The sequence below is a fragment of the Amblyomma mixtum genome, chromosome 2 (genome assembly GCF_055824585.1).
Source record: "Amblyomma mixtum isolate Tamu chromosome 2, ASM5582458v1, whole genome shotgun sequence".
Classification (NCBI taxonomy): Eukaryota; Metazoa; Arthropoda; class Arachnida; order Ixodida; family Ixodidae; genus Amblyomma; species Amblyomma mixtum.
In genome coordinates this window covers 191,683,613-191,697,637 of record NC_143013.1, presented here as the reverse complement: position 1 = coordinate 191,697,637, position 14,025 = coordinate 191,683,613, and the positions used below count along the sequence as shown (strand labels likewise).

The 14,025-nt window shown below is 45.2% G+C and overlaps 1 protein-coding gene across 1 annotated transcript; it reads right to left on the bottom strand.

Moving 5' to 3' along the window:
* Positions 1-412: 412 nt before the first annotated feature.
* LOC149361916 (P2X purinoceptor 7-like) lies at positions 413-9,574 on the bottom strand. The gene is made up of 4 exons (XM_089568182.1): positions 9,570-9,574; positions 7,733-7,873; positions 7,122-7,340; positions 413-596 (listed from the first exon to the last, which is right to left on the bottom strand). Exons 1-4 carry the CDS (start codon positions 9,572-9,574, stop codon positions 443-445), a joined length of 519 nt encoding a protein of 172 aa, XP_089424308.1. The 3' UTR covers positions 413-442.
* Between the last annotated feature and the right edge of the window lie 4,451 nt (positions 9,575-14,025).

Genomic DNA, 14,025 nt, shown 5'->3' with positions numbered 1-14,025 from the left:
TGTAACGTGGAACTCAGTATCCCTACCACCTTTCAACAATCTGTGCAAAACATGTAAACAACTTGCCGAAATGTGTACCGTTCCTACTCCCACCTCAAGGGCTTTTTTTGACTACCTTTTTTCTTCTGTATACTGAGTTGAAGCTGATTGTCCTGCATATGAATAAAGCACTACAGTTTTTATGACCTTTATTTTTTTCAGGCCAGTCGATCATTGCACACCTCGAAAAGGAAATAATAGTGCACAAAGGAAGGCAGGATGAACGAGAAGAAATGGACTAGCGCTAACATTCAACTCAGGATTTATCGAATCTTGAGTTGAATGTTAGCGCTAGTCCATTTCTTCTCGTTCATCCTGCCTTCCTTTGTGCACTATTATTTCCTTTTGAAGTGCGAACTACCAACATGCCCAAACATGCTCTCTTCTTACATGTGTTACACAACTACTCGGGGTACTTAAACCCAGCATAGCGAGCGGCAGGAAAGGCGTTCCTTATCTCGTTGACGACACAGCTGGGGAGCACTTTGCGATTTTTTCGGCCGAGCCAGACCCACATCCAGCGTACAAACTGCCTGTACGCAGTGTACCTGTACCTGCTAAAGGATTGAAAAAGAATGAATTAGCAAAAATTTGGTACTAGGCTGGTACCACTTTACAAGTGACTCATGTCAATGACAAATGCTAACAGCTGCCATTTCTTCTGAACAGTAGGTAACAGAAAATTGATAGCATAATTGTTGCTGATACCAAATGTATACTCTCGGATATACACACAAAATCTCGGACGGTGAATGTGCACATGATTCGACTCGACGCACTTATCTCGTGAATGGCGCATTTAGTCTATATGTAGAGAGCACGTGAGAACATGCAAGAATCTAATGGCACTGCATGGCGCTCTGCATTGCACAAAACAATATTGTGTTGTGTTGTGTTGGGTTTATTGGCGCATAAGCAGCTAAGGCTATCATGCGCCAAGAACAAGGTATGGAAAGATTGGCTTGAGCAGAGTGTGACAACAAAGTTGATAAAAACAGTGGTTAAAGGGCCTAAAAGTTATTTTTATTACCTGGCTGATTAAATACAAACTTTTTAGAAATGGCTGTTTGCAGAAGCTTTTAAAAGTTGGTTAACCTCCGTGGACATCCTTGGCTTGCCAAGGATCTCGAGGTCCCCAACTACTCAGATAAAAACCTCAGCCTCCTTCTCAGGACTGAGAAAGTGGCTGAGGTGTATCGTTCTAAGTAGAGAAGCACAGGGTCGGAACATTACAGGTTTTGAAGAACACCGGCTTCCCTTAAAAAGCTAAAAACATCAAGTATACTAACGAGTGCATATTCAGCTAAAATCAACGCTGGATGAAATGGGATATGTTCTTTGTAAAATGTAGCAAAATATTTTTTTCTTAATGATTCAAGTTTTGTGCATGATAGTAGTATGTGGTTTGCGGTAAGTTCATGTCCGCATTGCTCGCAAACAGGTTTGTCTTTCTTTGTTAGCAGGAAGTTGTGTGTGAGATGTGTGTGTCCTATACGGAGACGGCATAAAATAACTTCGATGAATCGTTTTTGGTGTGAGCATGATTTCCATTCGTCTAGAATGGGTTTTACTAAATGTAGCTTATTATTTCTTTCGATATTCCATTGCGACTGACATTTATTTCTTAGCTTGCACTGTACCAACTTCATACAATCATTGTAGGGGATGTTCACTTTCTTTATTTCTTTGTTCCGAGCTTTTCCAGCACATTCATCTGCTTTCTCATTGCCAGTGATTCCAATGTGGCTGGGAACCCAGCAAAATTTTATCTCTTGTCCCTGTATTGTGGCGCTTGTTATGTTGTGTATGATATCCCCAATTAGTGGTGTCACTGCATTGCTATGGTGAAGTCAGGTTAGTATGCTCAGAGAATCAGTGTAAATGATGCTGTTCTGAATGTTCTCATTTATTATTTTTTCTACAGCTACCGAGACTGCGTAACACTCGGCAGTGAAAATGGATGCACACTCAGGTAGCCGTACTATTTTTTCCCAATTTTTCTGAACGACAGCACTTCCGACGTAGTGTGCTGATTTTGATCCATCAGTACAAAATGCTTCATATTTGCCGTACTTTTCATTTAGTGCTAAATAATATCTGCTCGTGCGGTGTATGTTTTTTTCCGAAATTGTGTTAATGTGAAGTTGCACACAGATGGTAGGCAGTACCAAGGCGGGAGTGGATCAGGTTTGCGGGCAATATTAGGTAATATGTTCATTATGTCTAGTTCTTGGCATTTCTCTTCAAAGCGGAGAAGAAGTGGTCTGATTGCTAGAGGTTTGTTGGTAAACAGTGTTCGAGATGGGCACTTTGTAACGAGCGGGTAACAGATGTGTCTAGGCTGGGAACGGATCTTTAAAATGTATGTGCATGTGAGCATTGTTCTGTCTGCAAGTGGTGGTTCATTGGTTTCCACGTAAAGGCTTTTTATGGGTGATGTCCTGTAAGCACCAATTGAAAGACGCAAACCCATATTGTGCACAGGGTCCAGTCGCTTCAAGTACGATGGCCTTGCTGATCCATACACTATGCAGCCATAATCTAAAACGGAACGTACTACCGAGCGATAAATCTGTAGAAGGCATACCCGATCAGAGCCCCAGTGTTTGCGTGAAAGGACTTTAAGTATGTTCAGTGATAGCGACGCTTTCTTCTTTAGTGCGTTTATGTGAGGCAGGAAAGTAAGCTTTTTATCGAAGGTGATGCCTAGAAATTTGTGTTCCTTTTTTAAAGGCAGTGTGGTTTGATTTAGGTGTAATGTGGGATCTGTGTGCAAGCCTCGCTTGAGTGAAAAAATTAAGGCTACTGTTTTCTGTGGTGAGAACTGGAAACCATTCATTTCTGCCCATGTTGCCAGTTTGTTGATTGTAAGTTGTACTTGTCTTTCACATGTAGATATATTGGAAGATGTGCACGCTATCTGAAGATCGTCGACATAGACTGAATATGTTATGGGCCTTGGTATAATTTTGTTAAGAGAATTCATTTTTACAATAAAAAGGGTTGTGCTTAAAATACACCCTTGAGGCACTCCATTTTCCTGAATAAAATCCCTCGAAAGGGTTGAGCCTCGACGGATATTAAATGAACGGTTAGTCAAAAAGTCTTTAATGGAGTTCAGTATTCTGCCACGGATGCCAAGCTCAGCTAAGTCCTGGAGGATCCCGAACCTCCAGGTAGTATCATATGCTTTTTCTAAATCAAAAAAGACGCTAAGACAGTGTTGCTTGTGTATAAAAGCTTCTCTGACAGTATTTTCAAGGCGGACTAGGTGGTCTGTAGTGCAGCATCCCTTTTTAAATCCACACTGATGGATATCAAGAAGTTCACCAGATTGAAGAACAAAGGTTAGTCTTATATTTAGGACACTTTCGAAGGATTTGGCAAGGCAACTGGTCAGGGCTATGGGTCTATAACTGCTAGGAGAAGTTGGGGGTTTACTAGGCTTAAGAAGCGGTACAATAATAGCTTTCTTCCAGGCTTCCGGTATTTTCCCAGACATGAAAATTGTGTTGAAGAATCTTAAAATTGCGTCCACGGCTGGCTCGGAAAGATGTGCAAGCATTTCATAATGTATTTCGTCGGGTCCTGGAGCAGTTTTTTTGCCGGCAGATAGTACTTTATTGAGATCTTGGAGGGTAATTAGACAATTGTATTTTTCATTTATGCCTCCACTTGTTGGAAGCCTCTGTTTTTCGGCTGTGTTTTTGTATTTTAAAAAAGACTGTGTATAGTGAGATGAACTTGAAACTGCAGCGAAATGTTCCCCTAGTATGTCTGCCTGTTCCTCTATGCTTGTTTGTGTGCCGGGTGTTGTTAAAAAAGGAATTGTGAAGGGTGAAAAGTTTCCATTTAATTTGCGAACCTGCTCCCACATTTTTTTAGATGTCATCTGACTGTTAATGGATGATACATAACTCTGCCAAGATGCTTTCTCGGCACCCCGACGGACGTACCGAGCTTTGGCTCTTGCCTTCTTAAAATTAACGAGATTTTCATGTGTCGGATACCGGCGAGATTTACCCCAAGCTCTGTTTTGTAGTTTTTTTGCTTCCTTGCACTCTTTTGTCCACCATATTTTATGATTTTGTTGCGCCACTCCTGACGACTGAGGAATAGCTGTGAGTGCGGCAGTTATGATACAATTAGTGAGCTTTTCGTTTATCTGGTCGACGGTGAGATTATCTAAAAGTATATTTTCTAAATTTGCCTTTGCTCTAAAAAGTGACCAGTCGGCGAGGTGAAGCTTCCAGCGCCGTGGCCTTGTGGGGATTATTTCCGGTGGGGATGTTAAAGTGATTAGTATAGGGAGGTGGTCACTGCCATATGGGTTGTCAATGACATCCCATTTAAAATCATTAAAAACAGAAGGGGAGCTAAAAGACAAATCTAAAAAGGTCATTTTCCCCAAGCAGGGGCGCAGTAGGTGGCTTTCCCTGTATTTAAAAGACATACATTGTCTGTGAGGATAAAATCTTCGATTATTTGACCCCTAGAGTCACAGTGCTCGCTTCCCCAAAAAGGGGAGTGAGCGTTAAAGTCCCCAACTACTAGATACGGTTCTGGAAGTTCATTGATAAGTTCTTGTAAATCGTGCACTGTTAATGTAGAATGTGGAGGAATATATAGAGAACAGAGAGAAATTGTTTTATAGCTGACGACACTGACCGCAACGGCTTCAAGTTTTGTTTTGAGTTTTATTTCTCGAGCAGGAACGCCGCTTTGTACGATAATCGCGACGCCTCCAGAGAGTCTATTTGCCTGCTCACGATCGCGTCTAAAAGTTTTATAATGCTTCAGGATGTTCATATGTTGTGGACCTAGATTGGTTTCCTGGAGACATAAGGCTACGGGTGACATTGACCCTAAAATGTTTTTTATGTCATCGTAATTTCTCAATATTCCTCTACAGTTCCACTGAACTAGAAAAGCCATGTTTATGTTTTGGGGTAGGAGCAACGAGAGGTTTACTTATGTTCTGGGGCCGTTATGGTAGCCCTGCCTTTTTTCTGCTCAAGAGAGCTGTTCCGCCGCTGTAAAGCAGGTGGGCTGGGAGTTTGGTCCATCACCTCGGAAGAGGTGCTGGACGACCGCGAAGAAGCCGCGGGTGTGTGGGTGTCAGGCCTCCCCCGACGGGGGGAAGTCCTGCGGGATGCTGACCTGTGGGCCGGCACTCCCTGGCTTGTAGTTGGCAGAGCAGCTTTCGCTGTCTCGGCCTGGCGCGTGGATGGCACTGCCACAGGCGCGGTGGAAGTGGCCGCGGCAGGTGCCGGAGCGCTGTGTGGTGCTACGCCCCCGCGCACCACTTCAGCGAAGTTTGGTTTCGCTGTGAAAGAGAATGTATTTGTCATTGCAAAACGCCGTCTGGCTTCTTTAAATGAAATGTTTTCTTTTGTCTTGACGGTGATGATTTCTTTTTCCTTTTTCGAGGACGGACACGCCCTGGAGTACGCAGCGTGGTCGCCTTCGCAGTTTGCGCAGCGTAGTGCTGCGTCGCATTCCTCAGACTGGTGGTCCTTTGATGCGCATTTCGCGCAGGTTTTGCGGCCGCGGCAGCTCTGTGAGCCATGGCCAAACTTCTGGCAATTGAAACCGCGACGGGGATTGGGTATGTAATGCCTTACGTTGACTTTCAAGTATCCGACATCTATTGTTTCGGGCAAGCTGCTGGTGTTAAATGTGAGCACCATGTGTTTGGTGTCTATTTCCTTGTTATCTTTGCGGATTTTGATCCTGTGGACATCAATTACATTTTGTTCGGATAGTCCTTCAAGCATTTCAGTTTCTGTTAGGTGGATAAAGTCAGCCTCTGAGATCACGCCTTTGACTGTGTTGAGGGATCGGTGGGGAGTCACGGAGACAGAGATGTCCCCTATGGAATCGATGTTTGAGAGTTTTGAGCATTGGATGCTCTCACGCAGTTCGAGGAGTAGGTCGCCACTGGCCATTTTTGATACCTTGTAGCCAGGCCCCAAGGTATCTGTTAAGCATTTGGTAACAAGGAATGGGGATATGATTCGGGCTTGCTTTTCGTCACAGTTGCTGTGGATTACATGAAATTTTGTGAATGTAGGTTTCTTTTTCGAAAAAAAGTCTGCTGCCTCGTTCCGCACTCTTTTAAGAGAGCGATCAGGTTTGGAAAGGGGGGGAGCCATAAATATTTGATGTTTTTCGGTCATTATGCCAGCCACCCACCATGGAGTCCAACAAGGGGACGCGACAGGAACTTGAAAGCAAGTCCTGCCCAAGCCAGCTGTACACCTTAACTATAACCTAATATGACTCAACTCAGGGTAGTTGGTCACACACGGTTAACCCTCGCCGCCAGGAAAAAGAGGAAAAAAACAAGAAGGGAAGAGGATACAGGAAAGTTGTAAGAAAGGAAATAGGAAAGTGAAAGATAGAGGGGAGGACAGGAAAAGGCGACTGCCGATTTCCCCCGGTCGGGTCAGGCCGGAGGTGCCGTCTACAGGAAGCTGGGGCCAAAGTGGTGTGTTGCCTCCGCCGAGGGGCCTTAAGGGTCCAAACGCTCGGCATCGGCTCAACCACCAGGGTCCCCTTTTCCCCGGACACGGCGATGCCACGCACGGCTAAGCGCGGATGCTCGGGTCCGTGGTGACGCATTGTTCACCATCATCCCCCTGCGGGGATGTCCCTGCGGATGCTCGGGTTAACCCCGTGGTGTCGCCACTCACCAACGTCTGCATGCTGCAGACGCCTCCCTGCGGGGAGCACAAAACAATAGGTAAATGCAGACTCATAAAAGCTAACTGATGCATTTTTAATGCAGTAGAGTTTCACTACTACTACTACTGTGTTTCTAGAGCGCGCGCGGAAATATGCACGCGCCCGTGATAATGGAGAGCTTTAGCGCAGCCGGGGACAGCCGCACGGAAACGCATAACCGTTGCCAGCTACCGTGTCTACCGTACGGCGGTGCCAGAGGTTTTTAGACACCGGCTAAATTTTCAGTTTTTTCATGAAATGGCTTTCTTCTCTATCGGTGTTAAAACTCGCTAATTAGTCGTGCCGCACGTCACATTTCACAGGCACCCTGATCGTAAATAAGTCCTCATACGTACGTGTGGATATCGGGGGCATCGACAAGAGAAGGCCTGTCTTCTCTCAAGGCATAGTAAGCCACCGCCAAAGCGTGAATGTTGAGGCATATAGGTTCAAACCCGGGGTGGTTCGTTATACACTTGGCCCCCTCAGGCACTTGGGCGGCCACCTTAGGGACTTCTGTACAGCATATGGACTCGTGTTCCGTCTCCATAGGCCTACAGCGACCACAGGTGCACCTGCAATAAATATACATATCACTGTACCTCGTAGTATACCATGTCACACAGCCAGAAAACTTCGGAATAAAACCCACGTGCATGCGCCCTACCACCCGCCTGTGTACACGCTCGGAAGTAAACATTGCCGAAAGGTTGCGTTGTTTTGATCGCTCGCGGCCGACGAAAATAATTTATGTTTTGGTCATAAGTTCTGGCTGCGTAAGTGCAAGATAAGCATAAAAGCGCATAGCAGTAATACCCAGAAGAGTGCACGTCAGGCGCTAACAGCGCAACGAGAGAAAGGACAAACTACAATGTATTACTGCAGTGGAAACCCTAGTTGTCATGATCAATACGATGCCTGCGTTGGCATAGCATTATTTTCGAGAACGTTAATCATCGCCATTTACCAGTCGATGTTGCCCCTCCGGTGAACTTCATTGACGGAATGCGGCGCGGCATTCTGTTCGTCGTCGTCGCTGGCAAGAGGATCAAATCTAAAATGATTATCAGGGTTCTCAACGGAGCCGCGTTCATCGTCGTCCTCGCTGCTGCCATCAAAAAAAAAAGTTGATGTCCTCATTGGAATCAGATCCGTCAGAATCCGAGCTGCTGGGACTAGCCATGCTGTTGTTTATTTCTATGCGCTGGTCAGCACGTGTGTGAGAAAGCAGACGATGCAGCAGTAGGTACGTCACAACTTTTGAGGGCCCACGTGACCAGGCGAAGTAGTTGATCTTCCCCCTCTGTGACGTCACTGTACAACTCGGCGTTCCGAAACCGAAAATTGTTCAACTAAAAATGCAATAATAAATTATTTCCTGTGAATATATGAATCTTTGAGTGTGTATCATGCTTCCTGGAACCATAAGAAACGTTTGAAACAAAAAACGCGCTAACCATAAATTTGGTGTCTCCACCCCTTTAAAGTAACGCACCTGAGACGGGTGCCTTGCGGGAAAGCTAATCACAGTTGAGGGTGCATTGCGGGAAAGCGAACCACAGGGGACGGGGGCGTCCCCACAAGCTTTGGAGGTTAACCCACAAGTACCATACAGAACCACCATAATTGTATTCTGCGTTAAGTCATTGGGCTGCTTTTTTAAGCGCCAAAGCACGTGGTACATCTTCCGCGCCCACAGGGTCATCTGCAACATGCACGTGATGGTGTCTCGATACCCAGGTTTCTCGACGACCTGTGTCGGCTCATGCACTATGCGTGGCGTTTGGCTGTGTCCAGGGAAAAGGGGATCCTAGTGATGGAGCCGATGCAGAGCGTTTGGACCCTTAAGGCATGTCGGCGCAGGCAACCCATGATTTTGCACCCGCCCCCTCCCCATTACCCCGCTTTTCGTAGACGGCACCTACCGGCAGATCCGACAAAGGGAAATGGGCAATCACCTTTCCTAACCTCCCCACTATCTGTAACTTTCCTATCCCTTTCTCACAACTGTTCTGTCTCCTCTCCCCTTCTGGTTGTTGCTTTTCTCCTGGCGGCTAGGGTTAACCATGTGTGGCTAACTACCCTGGATTACACCATATTTGGTTAGAGTTGGGGGTGCGCAGCTCGCGTGAGCAGGACTTTTTTTTGCTTGTAAGTTCCTGCATCGTTTAGGGCAAACACTTCTTCAACAAATGATTGTCCTCACAGAAGAGGGCGGACCGAAGCGACTTCGTAGTTTGAAAAAGTTTTCCCAAGGTACTATGTACCACATAGTGAAGTCGCAGAATAGCAAGCAAGAGTCATCACTCTTTCAGAGTCACTAAATCACTGACGAATATGACGAAACAAGTGACCGGCGACCTACTCCTCCAGATCGTCACAAAGCACAGTATTCCAAACTCCCAACTATTATAACATCTTTGAAAACGGCAGTGTCTGCATCAGTGCTCATCGATTTAAACAGCAATGAAACGCGTAATCTCTGAACACGATTTCTTCGCTCTCAGTGAACAAGAAATAATAAAAGGCGTCAAGGACCAAAACGTCACTTACGTTTACGAATTTAAATCCAAAAAGACGATACGAAAACACCTACCAAGCACTTAATCATTACTTTCGCTCCCCGTCAACTCCCTGGCTTAGTATGGCGCTCGGCTGCTGACCCCAAGCGCGGGTTCGATCCCAGCTGCGCCGATCGAATTTCTATGGAGGCGACATTATACAAGCCCGTGTACTGTGCGATGTCAGGCATGTTAAAGAAACCCAGGCGGTCGAAATTTCCAGATTCCTTCATTATGGCGTACCTCATAGCCTGAGTCTCTTTGGGACGTTAAACACTAATAAACCCATAAACCCTTATATTCCAAATCCCCGGCAGTGCTTCAAGTGCCAGATATTTGGCCACGGCGTCCAGAGCTTCAGCAGCCCCAAAACGTACGCCAAATAAGACTCTAATGATCACCAATCCCATTACAGCGTGGCTGCGCCACGGTGCGCATATTGCGAAGAGGACTACCGAGCGTGCCAGAAGTCACGCCCGTCCTGCAAGAAAGAAAAAGAAATAGAAAAAGATAGCTATACAGACTAAGTAATACTTGGAATCCCAAAAAAGGCATAGAAAAGATTGTCCTCAGCATTCAAGTTCACCGCAAAAAAAAAACAAATTTTACTCGTGGTGCAAAAGGGCGGGCAACCACATCAACCACCAGCGCCTGCCCAGCCACACACTATGAGCCCGATACAGGGCAATCCATGCCGACGGCAGACGCAGCAAAGGCTGCCCTGCAGTGGAATAATACGTAAGGCGCCTGTCTTGCACGGACGTCAGAGCTCACTCGAGCGTATAAACAAACGAAGCGCCCGTGTAATAGGTCCCCTAAACCCCGCAACCCATATTCTGTTTCACACATTAGGTGCAACGCTGTGAAAGGTATGGAAGTTGCCCACAAGAAGAAACGAAGAGAGGCAGTTACTTCGTGCTTGTGTTGTGGCCCAGTGGTCCATGGCACGGGAAAGCGAAAGCGTGTCTTCCGCAAGAGCGCGTTTAATCTCTTTCATGTCAAACGTATCATGCAATAGATATGCATGAAAAGAATTCATCACTTTTCGCTGACCGCAACAGGGAACGCACTATTTTTTGGTCGCGGATGTAGGCAGCGCAAAACAATAGCGCTAGCTTTCACAACGTTGCACCTGATGTATGATACGGAGTATAGGTTTCTCTCATCCCACCTCAAGAATCCACCGAAAAGGGCGTTTCTCATGCATTGAAACTGACGTGACTTTTAAAAACTACAACGGGTAAATGAGGAAACGGCAAACGCTATCATTTACACAGACTCCCTAAACTTACCAACAGCTCTTCACTCCAGAAATGCAATCGCGCCACTACGTGGGGACATTATACACTATGTGAAAACAGCCACGGCTTAAGGTCATAACATAAAATGCTGCTGTGTCACAAGTCGTGTCCGTAAGAAAAGCAACGAGAGAGCAGACGTGTGCGCAATATCAAGAAAGTGAACATGCCCTTTAAATATTGCATGAGGGGTGTGCATAGTCAACTAAAAGAAAAATGCCAGTCTGCGTTGCAAAACTAAGAAGCTAAAGTTTGTGTTAAAGTTTGTGCGTTGGTAAAGTTTGTGTTAGGAGAATGGCTGTCATGCACACACCAAAAACGTTACAAGGAAGTGAGTCTAAGCTGTCTTCGCACGGGACACACACACACCTTACACACAACTTCATCCTGACAAAACAAGTCTATATATCAACTCTGCGCAGAAGTGGTGAGTATAAAGCACATTTTCTGTTCATGAACTTAGCTGGAAAGACTAAGCCAAAAACATTTTCCACAATTTTATGATGAGCACATTCCTCTACGCCTTAACTTGGTCACTTCTGAGAAAAAAAGCGCGAGTTGAAATTTCCAACATTTTTACGTTTTCAAAGGAAGCAAAGCTTCTGAAGAAACTGTGAGAAGCTAAATCTTTTTAGTTCCTTCCCGCATGCAAACACACAAACTTAGCCTTTGACGCATGATGGACTTTGCTGCGTATGTGTCATTAAACCCAAAAAACACATCTTAAGCGAGATCACTTCACACTATTTCGCTTTCGTAGCACGAAATTAAGGCATGCGTGTTCAACGTATTTCGATATTGAGGAGGCGTTTTCGGCACAGCTCATCTGTGAATGAATGCCGCTTCAAACAGATGAAGCATGGTCGTCTCTGTGATTGCCTCCTGGCATGAAAAGCCAATACATGACCGAGACCATAATGATCAATGAACTTTTTGTTCCATATCAGTAAAATCATGCTTGCGTCATACTTGAAATGTGGTTGCTTTCATAAAACGCAAGCACGCACAAGCCCGCCACCGTGTCCTTTGCACATTTGGATAAAGCCTTGAAAATCCGACCCATGCTTGCACATACCAGCCTTGTTAGTCATTGTGTTATGTTTTATGGCACACAAGCAACTAAGGCTGCCATGCGCCAGACGCAAATCTCCTTAGTCTTTCACCGTTATTTCTTGTCAGCCATCAATGGAATAGGCTAACGGAAGACATCGTTTGAGATGAGCACGCGTTAAGCTAGATGGCTTGGTTGAAGAATCCAAGAGCTTTTTAACACCAGTTCGCACTTGACAGATTCCATTTGTGCGTAGAATTTTTTTTTGTACTTTTGGTGCTTTGTTTGTCCCGAGTTTCAGTTTGTGCGTCCATCTTATTTGTGTCTTTGTACTTATTTGCCACTTTTATAGCGGAATTTTGCCGATGCTAGATTTTTTTGGCGCAAGGGCATGTATAGCCAAAGAGCGCCAAACAAAAAGTTTTTGGTCAGCTCAGTCTAAAATACGGCACATGTTAAAATCAACAACGGTTGTATAGGGCCTACGAGTAGTTAGCATATTCATGATTTTGGTGTATCAAGAGGATGTATAAGTCAGATTAAATGGCCTAAAAGTTGTGGTAAGCGGTGCCATGCATAAAAGACGAAGCCAGCTAGCCTAAACCTCAGTCCTTGCTTGAGCACGAAGGGCGAGGCGTCCGGCAGCCACGGCTAAGCTCAGCCTTCTCCTCAGCAGTGAGGAGGGGCTGAGGTTACTTGGAATAAGCGATATATTGCAAAAAGCTTACAAGTGGTAAAATTTAAAAACCCTATCCAATGAGAACATGCGGCCATCAGCGAAAAGTAAAGAAGTGTGCATTGGTAGTCCAAATCTGTATATTTCTGAAAGTGTTGTCTTTCTGTCTCCAATCTCGGGCACATGACTAATATGTGGACAACTGAGATGTGGGCTCCACCTCTCGCGCACTGTGGTGCCGGTGTAGCCTTCAAATGATGTGAATGTGTGACATATGTATGTCGTATCCTCAGTTTGCAGAGAGCAACTTCTTTCAATCTATTTTGTTTTTATGTGGCATACCTTCCAATCCTTGGTTTTAATGCGTGTAGTTTGTTTTCTGTTCGTTTGTCGCAATGCTGCTGCCGCTCTTTGCGGAGTGCAGTCCTAATATATGGCCTGAAGTCCTGGTATGGAGGTTGGTTTACATCAATAAGACTCAGTTGACGCCGCAAGCCTATCTGCTTCCTCATTTCCATCTATGCCACAGTGACCCGGTACCCAGCATATTGTAATTTTGAGGTTCAATGTGCGTGCAGACATAAGGCATTTCAAGAGGGAATTCATAACATGGTTTTTATAGGGTTTCCCAGAGGACAGGGCCATAATCACACTTAACGAATTTTAGTAAATAACAGAGGTTGGGATTTCCTTTCGCAAGATAGATCTAACAGCCAACAGAATACCATGACATTCTGCAGTAAATATGGTTGTCTGTCTATTCATTGTTTTCGTTTCGGAAAAGTCACAGCTGTAAACTGCACATGAAACTGAAGAAGTCTTGGAGGCATCAGTGTAAAACTCCGTGCACTGGTACTTTGATTGTAGGGACAAGAAGTGCTGTTTTATGACATTTGGTCACCCATGGTTGCCAACCTCACGAAAGATATGTCGCAGTGAACTCGATGCAATTCCCAGGGAGCAATCTTGTCTTCAGAAGTCAGCAGATTATAAGAGACTGGTATGTTCATGTCTTGGACAAGTGTGGCGACTCTAATGGGTAAGGGTGGGATTTGAGACGATCGCTTTGGAAACAGCAGTGTACTGGTTGGGTTTCGCAATACCGCGTTGCATTGGTGGTCAGCATGATATACCTTCGTAGCGTATGCTACACTTGTAAACTTCCGCCGTCGTTCAAGTGACCATCGGTCCGCCTCAACGTATAAACTGACAATTAGGCTTGTATGGAAGGCACCAGCAGCCAACTGCAGACCCAGGTGGTACACTGCATCGAGCATTTTTAAGGTGTTTTTTGTGCTGACTCGTACACTACTGAGCCGTAGTCTATACGTGATAGAGCTACGCTATTTAGAATACTCAGCAGGCGGTCTCGATCTGTCCCCACGACTGGTGTGACAGATTTTTAAAAGGTTCAGTGCTTTCATGCATGTAAGTATTAACTGCGTAATGTGTGTTATGATTGTAAGCTTTTCGTCGACTATGACGCCAAGAAATTTGTGTTCGTTTTTGACAGCAATACTCAGCCCGTTCAGTGTGATGTCAGGTTCTGGTATAATACCATGCTTTTTCGTGAAGAGTACACTGACTCTCTTTTCTGTGTTGAGTTTAAATCCATTTTCGGCTACCCACTTTGATACCTTATTAACTCCTAGCTGAATTTGCAGCTCACAGATG